Here is a 9,064-nt window from a genome sequence, read left to right on the forward strand (position 1 = left end):
TAAGATCCCAATGATGACATCCTTAAATTGCAATGCAAATATGGGGTCAGGACTCACTAGGCAGGCCCCTGTAGTGAGTTCAAATCCCACTGCCATAGCGATACTCCACCAGTGGGGATAATTCATTTGTACATAATTGAGAAATTGAAGTAATAATGGAGCACACTGCCAAAGTTACAGGCTTGTAAGATTTTTGGCCCCATCTAGCAAAAATGTATTTTCTTTGGGGGGGAGAGAAAAAGTTTCCAAACCCCACAAAATAATGCATTAATACTTGGGTGTAAGGTCACTCATCCACTACACCCAAGACATATCAATTTCGCAAATACTGTAGTGATATTCTATGTCACTGCTCATAAGACTGGTATAAGCAAGGTCATTCAAGGTCAAATCTGATGGTATATTTTGAACGTCCACTTATGAATTGCTCTTCATGTTCAATAGTAATTACGGGTCTAGTACTGTTAGGTCAGTATAAATGATCCACATTTGAGTGACCTTGATTTTGCCCTTCAAGATCACTCAAGGTCAAATCAGATGATTCATCATCAAGCCCATATACGTCTTCCTATTCATGTGCCATAGTAACTATAACTCTTTCACCTGTGATTTAGAAGCCCTTATCTATTGACATTGGATGAAAATTTTGACCTTACACTTTGACCTTGACCTGTGATGGCTAATACTCAAAAAGCTAATGGGGTCATCCTTGGGTGGAAGGTAACCCAAGCGCAAAACTGAACTGAAATTATCCATTACACTGGTCAAAAAAAAAAAAATATTGCATGGACTTGATGGATTATGCAAAAGTTGCTCATTTACTCACGAGTTTGATGCCACTAATCAAACACAAAAGCAGCTTCAAAAGCATAGTTTTTAAACCAGGTTCGCGACATGTCAACAAGAGCCGTAATATCGTTTGTGCCACCAAAGAGATGTGTGAGACTGCAGCTTTTGCTTCAGTGCTTGATACGGGAAATATGTGATTGGCAAAACATGTGATTGGCAAAAACTAATACCAGATTCAGATTCACTGCCTCCAAATGACCCAAAATCCATTGAAAAACTCCATGCAAGAAAAATTGTGTTGAGCAGTGTAATGGATATGCTTAATAACAGCAGTGAGTCATTTTAAAACTCAGCAGGTTCAGTATGACGTGATGAGATTGCAGGTGAAAGTGTGGCGTCAAGTGTGTTCTTAACATTGCACTTCATTCTTTCTGGTTTTTCAGGTGACAAGCGTCTGTCAGACCTCTCCTACGACGGAGGAGCCGGGGAGCTGATTCAGCCCCACGTCATGGACCAGGCCATCAACAGCGCCATCAGCTACCTGGGTGCTGAATCTCTCCGGCCTCTGGTGCAGACCTCACCAGCCTCCTCCTCTGATGTGGCTATCGGCTCCATGTACCCCCTCCACAAGCCGGCGTCTGAAGTCCATGCAGGGTCGGGCCACAGCCTGTCAGCTAAGGACAGCGCAGCTGAAAATTTACTGCTGCTCTCCAAGTCCAAGTCTGCATCCATCGAGAAGGATGGCTCGCCCAGCCCGAGCGGCCAGGACTCCACCGACACCGACAGCAACAACGAGGACCGACCAGCCGGGGGAGCCTCTGGTCTCATCTACCTGACCAACCACATCACCTCAGGGGGGAGGAACGGCGTGCTGCCCCTGGTGAAGGAGGAGCAGCAGAGGCAGTACGAGGCCATCCGGGCCAGCATCGAGATGGCCTCCGAGGGCTTCAAGGTGGTGACATCTGACGGGGAGCAGGTGAGGGCGTACCGCTGTGAACACTGCCGCGTCCTCTTCCTGGACCACGTCATGTACACCATTCACATGGGCTGTCACGGCTTCAGAGACGCTTTCGAGTGCAACCTCTGTGGTCATCGGAGTCAAGACCGCTACGAGTTCTTCTCCCACATCACAAGAGGCGAGCATCGCTACTGAGGCCCCAGTGCACACTTTCGTGCAGACACACAGGTGTACATGTGGACAACATGCTCGTATACATTCAGCACACTGGGGAAATAAATAGGGGAGCCCGGGGAGCAAAGTAACACAGAGCATCATGTTTACTGTCACACTTTCCCTTGGCAACACAAGATAAACAGATAATTCCTAAGTTTTAGAAAAGCTCCGGCATGTACCCACTAAAATGTAGTGAGTAAATAGATAAATGAATAAGTCCATCCCCTACAGTTTGTTAACAATAACTCAAAAACATTAGGTTCTGTCACTGTGTAAGTCTTCATATTAAAAACAAATATAATGAGAACAAACCCTTTGGCATCAGGTATATTTTGACACACCAGATCAATCTAAAAATTAGCTTTGTTTTGCCTGTATAATATCCCATAGTCATGCCTGCCACCTGCTGGATGGTTAGTGGATTCTGGATTGATGATGGATTAGAAGCAGGTGTGGATGTCAGTCAGAGTTATAGACGTCTTAACAACCAAGTTTGTGTTGGTGTCACAAAAAGTGATTTAATCTTATTAGTTTGTGATACTGTCAAGAAATGTGTTACATTTTCATAGCGGTATCACAAAATTATTCATCACCTCCTTGAATGTGTCCCAAATCAGGGGCAGCATTCTTCAAAGGCTGCTTTCATTAACCACATACAAGATTGCGGCGCTACTAGGTGAAGACTACTTAGAATGCAGCCTCCCCTCTCATTTAAATGACTATTTTCCAGAGTATAATTCCTGTTTTTTTTTTTAGTTTTTTTTTTTACTAGTTTGGGAGGTCTAGTGACTTATAAATACTCTGGTGTGACTTATATGCTAAAATATCACACATTTGGTATTAATAACAATAATTATAATGACTATTTACATAGGCGATTCCTAGGAATCAAAGCACTAAACAAAAAAACTCTAATAATAAAAGTATAAATGTCAATAATAAAAAGTGCACTACAACAATGCACAAAAACCCCAAATTAAAGAGCTGATAATACAGGAAAAGGTGTGACTTATACTCCAGTGTGACTTATATACGGGTTGTTCCTCTTAAACAGGCATTTTTTTCAGGTGCAGGTTATACTCCGGTGTGACTTATACTCTAGAAAATACGGTATATATATATATATATATATATATATATATATATATATATATATATCGCGTACATTTTTTTAATTTCTCTGTTACATAAAATGAAAACACAGAATGAGACATTCCAGAAGTAATCAGGGCTCATATTCACAAAGCATGTCAGAGTCCTCTCAGAGAGCTCCCAACTTAGCCTAAAGATTCCTAGCAAAGAATCTCAGCCTAAAGGTGCCCTGACACTTGCACGACTTTGTTCTGCGCACTTGCACGAGAGTAAATTGGTTGTAAACCACTGTAAAATGTGCGCAGCTTTATGCAAGGGTGCAAAGAAAATTTTGAAATGCTTATAATCTCCATTACACAATAATTACATGAACTTCACATGAACATTATGCAAACAATTAAAAACACTGCGTGTGAGTGCGAGTGATTGTGTCAGAGCACCGCATCAGAGCGCAGCTAGTCTGATAGTTTATAACGAGATGTTAACTCTATCATAAATGTACTTTTACAGCTGCTCACAAGAAGGAATGAACATGCAACTGTTTTACCAAGCTATTGCAATATAAACATGACAAATAATTACCTTTTAGATGGTTCCAAATGCTTTCTCCATCTCATTCAGTGCGCATAAGAGAGGGAAAAAAAGCTACTGCTGGAGTGGTCCTGTTATGTGCTGACGCGGGTCAGAGAACCGAACCAGCATCTGACAATGGCCCAGCGCTAAATAACCAGAAAGCGGTTCCAAGAAACAAATTTATTCCCCCTCATGTGCAATAATCTGTGTACAACATAAATAGTCAGCTGTCTTGGCAAGGTGAAGGACGGCGCGCTCTCCAGCGCCCAAATGGATCAAAGCCTGGCACGTCTGGACTCAGATTCACCGCCGGACACCCCCCAGGTGAATACGACAAACTGACTCTGTGAAGGACGGAAAAGGTGAGGTAAGTCAACAGAGCTGCAACAAATATCCTTCAGAGGCACACACTATCAGCAACACATTCGGGTCTGAATTTAAGCTTTATGTAAATGAGCAGCTTCTCACAACAGGTGGAGGATCATCAATCCGTACGCCACGGCAGTACGTGGCGTACTGCAAACTGCACAATTCTCAGCAATGTTCAAATATACTGCGTAACAAACGCCAAATTACTATTAACAATTATTCAGACGATAATCACCTCTGATGTGTGCTGACAGCATGTGTCCCTCACCCGTCCTCCTTCACAGGCACGATGTGTCAAACCCTGGCGCAGTCCTCAGCGTCTCACAACCGAACGTCACAAGGTCGAGTTCCCGGCAATTCTGCTCAAATCACTCATGGCTTAAATGCAGAACGCCATCTCATTATCTGCTTCAGCTGAAAGTCTTTAAGTCTGCACGTGAGCATCATCCACAGGTGCTGCAAGTTGTTAGGCCTGCACGTGAACATCCTCCACAGGTGCAGCCAATAGTTCTGATGAGGGTGAAGGACTCTTCCGCCAGCACCTTCTCCACAGAAAAAAACAGTTTGCACACCACCTGGAGAGCAAAGAAAAAACAGCACCCAAATGTCCAGCCAAACCCTCCAACACACAACAGGTCCTCTATGATTCCAGAAGCAATTAGAAGCGTTTTCAACAGCCACCTCTGAGGAAAAAATGATTAATCCGCTATGAAATAATGATTTTATATAGGCAGCGTCCCGCGGCACAATGCGAGGCAGCCAGTGTAACAAAGCACGACATCCAGCTGGGAACACAGCGGGTTGAGATCGTCACGGCGATGCACGTGCAAGTGCGCAGATCAAAGTCGTGCAAGTGTCAGGACACCTTAAGAGTGATCCAGGAAGTGTCTGAGAGCAAATCTGAGCAAGCAGGGGACAGAAACCTTTATCTTTGTGAGGAGGCGGCGATCGCCCTGTTGCTAGGTATGACACAGTCTTCTAAGAGCTGTGATTGGTTTTCACAAAAAGTGAAAGACAAAAAAAACAAATGTGCTCTGTGCTCCTAGTTATGAATGGACAGTAAAATCAACTGATCATATAACCTGAACTGTATTCAGAAATGTGTAATCGTGAAAATAGTTTAATGCCATGATGATGAAACTCAGCAACATTAAATGAATTGTTACACAGCTTCAAAATGTTTGAACGTACCTCATTCACATGCTGATTATTATATTGATAAGCTCATTGTTATGTTTATTGTCCATGCTATTAAATTGCGCACAAGTGATGAGTGTGAGAAGCGCTGGTGTGTGCTGCAATCCAAAGAAAGAGCAGAGAAGAGCACACAAGCCAAGTTCTTCTCAAACAGGTGAGTGCTGTCGGCTTAACCCTGTCGCATACTTTGATCTTAATAATTGTATGAATGTTATAGAATTTACATGCAGTTTACATGTAGACAGGTATCACAATGTGCTGACCTTCATCTCAGGCGTTATTATGTTACTATGCTGGGTGGGAAAAGTAAGCTCTTTCCTGATGAGGTCAACCACAAATGTTATCCCTGCACAATCAAGATGGTAGCATGTTACTGAATCACTGTCATTCAACATACAGAAAATATCTCTCCTTCCTCTCTGTCTTTCTGCCATCTTGTCTATTTAAGACACTCTTGACGCTCTTAAGACACTCTTAAGACCTAAGAAGCTTTGTGAATAACTTTTATCTAATAGAAAATTCTAAGAAATATCTGAGAATTCAAGGAATTCTAACATTTTTCTTAGAATGACTTAGCCTTAGGATGCTTTGTGAATACGGACCCAGGTTTTTACATTATTACATATGATAAAAACAAATATTTACACAGATCTGTCTTCAAAATCAGAGCCTTCAGCAGGTCCTGGTCTGTGTACACCTGATCCCATTGGGTCTCAGACGTGAAGCAGAGCAGGTCCTGATTATGACTTGGAAAGAAAACGGACTGTGTGTGTTTCTCCGTGTACAACTGGAGTTATTTCAGTGAGGGCATCCGGCGTAAAAGTTGTGCCAAATCTGAATGCAGATGTGTACTTGATCTGCTGTGGCAACAGGGAGCAGCTGAAAGCAAATTTAATAGTTTGTTATATCTGCCATTGTGGATGTAGCCTTTATTGTGTATGTTAATTACATTTACTTTATTCTTTTACATTTACATTTATTTTAATATCATTAAAAATGTCCACAACAAATATGGTTATTACTTAGTTAGTTGCTTAATATAATTTTGTTGCAGCCATGCAATAAGCTTATTTTTCACGTTATATAATGCCTCAATAGATTCTTGCCATTTGATTGGTGGTTTGTATGTCATGTGATATAGATCATTCATCCCATTTGCCATTGTGTTCCACTAATTGTGCAAATTTGGTTCCATATGTTTTGACCCGTTGCACATTAGTGGTGACGGCGCTTATCTTAAAAACAAACATGGCGGGGTTTGTTTTATTCTTGTAGCACACACACAGACCAAAAAAACCCAAATCAAGTACGCCGTAAGCCGTCTGGAGGCATTTGCAGTATTTGCCGGGACGCGTCTCTGCCTGAAGTACAAGCGCTGTCTGATTAAAGAGCTCTACAAATTTCTATTACTTCTTGTTTCTGTTGTTGTTAGGTGTTGTATAAAACAAATAATGAGTTTTTTTTCCATTCATATAATGGAAATAGCATTTATTAAATGGAACATTCCATCTTTGACCTGAAATATTCTTACCATTGCACTCATAAACATTCATTATTTGTATATTATAACAAAAATGACAGTGAGATATAAGTTGTAACATTTCTGAGCCTGTGTTGCTGGTTCAAGCCCATATCAGTAACAGAAATACATTTGATATTTGTGTGAAAACAAATTTTATTTCTCATGTAGTTCAAGAGAAATACGCCAAAAACAAAACTGTGTTACATTGCTCTCCTATGTCCCCTACATAATGTAAAATACACTGTTTACGTCTAAAAGTTGTGTTTTTAATAAAAAAAAATGCATGGTTGTTAACACAGCTACATATATACAATCAGTGTAATATGATTTCATGTTTGAAATGAAAAGTTAATTCTTGATTAACCTTTAAAAAAAATAAACTGAATAATATTCAGTCAAAGTGCAACAGATTTGCTGTGTGTCATTACTGGCACATCCTGCACAGGTTACTACGTGTATAAAATGTATAAATGTATCTCTTCTGTTAAATCAAGGCAGCATTTTTTTTTTCTCTTTCTACTTTTAAAACAGCAATGACAAAAAAAAAAAAAAAGATTTCTGACACTCATTTGGACATCGCGGTATTGACGTGTCTTAATGCTATAAAAATGTCATCTTTAGTTATTTTTAATGGTGGTATTAAATACAATCAATAAAAAAATACAATCAGTGTAGATAACCTCACTTAGGATCATTCTCTTCCAAAGTTTAAACTGTTCTTGTATGTGTAAGAACTTTCATATTATTTATATCATTTACATGCCTAACTGTTTTTGTATTTATTACAGTGGTCGATGTTTGACTGTAGAGTCTTTTACAAAACTGCATCTCTTTTCTGTTCAGCTGTACTAAATGTGTTTGAGGTTAAAAACATGACTGCTGCTGGGTTTTTTGTTTGTTTATTCTTTTGTTTTGTTTTTTTTGGAAAAAAAATGAAAATGTTATTTTGCTCTCTGTTTTATATCTGCAATTCTTTTACACAAAAAAAAACATGAGCCATGTGAAGGAGTTGAAGGATGCTTTATGCTTGCAAAATATCATTAAAGAATATTTTATATATGCACAAAGAGTGACAAGGGTTTTTTCACAATGGCGATGCATTAATGAACAGCAAGTAGCAGAATTGCAGAGGGCTACTACACACAGCACCATTACTATTTATTGCTTTTATGAGAAATGAATCTGCTCTATTACTGTCAACCGTTGTTGTTCAGGATGTGTCCAGTGTCATGAACCTCCCAAGTATGTGTGTTGAGTGCATTAATGAGCAATCCGGATAGGAGAGGATTACCTGTTTTTCAGTGTTGAAAACTGCAGACATCAGGGACAGGTATCATCAGAGGGGTACTGCTCTGGTTGCTCCTGCTCTGCAAACCACCAGCAGGCGCTGCCATCCAGTGCCTCTTCTTCTTTCACACTTACATAAATGGAACTTGTAGCATGAAGTGTTGTTTCTACTGTATTTGTTTCTGTCAAAAAGTGTTGTGTGCCATCAGCACATGAATTAGATTTTTGCAAATTATAGCTGTAAAGCATTATCTTCCCATGTTAGTCAACCTCCTCTCGACTTTCACAAAATAACGGTCAACTTAAAAAATAATCTTTGTCATGCAACCCCTACATTAGTATTTGGTGGCCACAATTTATGTATTTTTTCCATGTCATGTCTGGGACTCTGTATACAAGACAGAAAGACACATGACAGTCAAAATGTAACCTCCCTGGTGAGGTTCAGTATCAAAGATCAGCTGTCATGATCAAAAATGAGTGATCAGGATCAAAAAGGAGGATCAAAAATTGGCAACCAAAGATCAGGAACAAAGGTCAGAAATGAGGATCAAAAGTCAGCAATCAATTAAACATTAGGATCAAAGGTCATTTTAGGATTACAGGCGGGAAACTGGGGCCAAAGCTCATAATCACAGTTCAGCAATCAGGATGGCATGCCAGGATCATAGGTCAGAAATGAGGATCAAAGATCAGGATCAAAAATGAGCAATCAGTCTTAAACATTAGGATCAAAAGTCAGGTTAGGAGGTGAGCAACTGAATTCAAAGATCATAATCACAGGTCAGCAATCAGGATGACATGCCAGGATCATAGGTCAGAAAGGAGGATCAAAGATCAGGATCAAAAATGAGCAATCAGTCTTAAATATTAGGATCAAAAGTCAGGAGGTGAGCAACTGAATTCAAAGATCATAATCACAGGTCAGCAATCAGGATGACATGCCAGGATCATAGGTCAGAAAGGAGGATCAACGATCAGGATCAAAATTCAGCAATCAGGCTTAACCATTAGGATCAAAAGTCAGATTAGGATTACAGGTGAGCAACTGAAGTCAAAGA

At 40.1% G+C, this 9,064-nt stretch overlaps 1 protein-coding gene across 11 annotated transcripts in view; it reads left to right on the forward strand.

Annotated features, from left to right (window-relative positions):
• Positions 1-2,699, forward strand: part of ikzf1 (IKAROS family zinc finger 1 (Ikaros)) — a 45,601-nt gene extending 42,902 nt beyond the window's left edge. For 6 of the 11 annotated variants that reach the window (XM_034184772.1, XM_034184764.1, XM_034184763.1 and 3 more), the window contains one exon: positions 1,233-1,976. In XM_034184772.1, coding sequence (XP_034040663.1) covers positions 1,233-1,942 — 710 coding nt within the window. In that variant the 3' untranslated portion in view covers positions 1,943-1,976. Of the gene's footprint in view, positions 1-1,232 lie in introns of all 11 variants that reach the window. The other 5 variants (XM_034184765.1, XM_034184768.1, XM_034184766.1 and 2 more) reach the window with 4 other exon arrangements.
• Positions 2,700-9,064: the final 6,365 nt, after the last annotated feature.

This window comes from Thalassophryne amazonica, chromosome 13 (genome assembly GCF_902500255.1).
Source record: "Thalassophryne amazonica chromosome 13, fThaAma1.1, whole genome shotgun sequence".
Taxonomy (NCBI): domain Eukaryota; kingdom Metazoa; phylum Chordata; class Actinopteri; order Batrachoidiformes; family Batrachoididae; genus Thalassophryne; species Thalassophryne amazonica.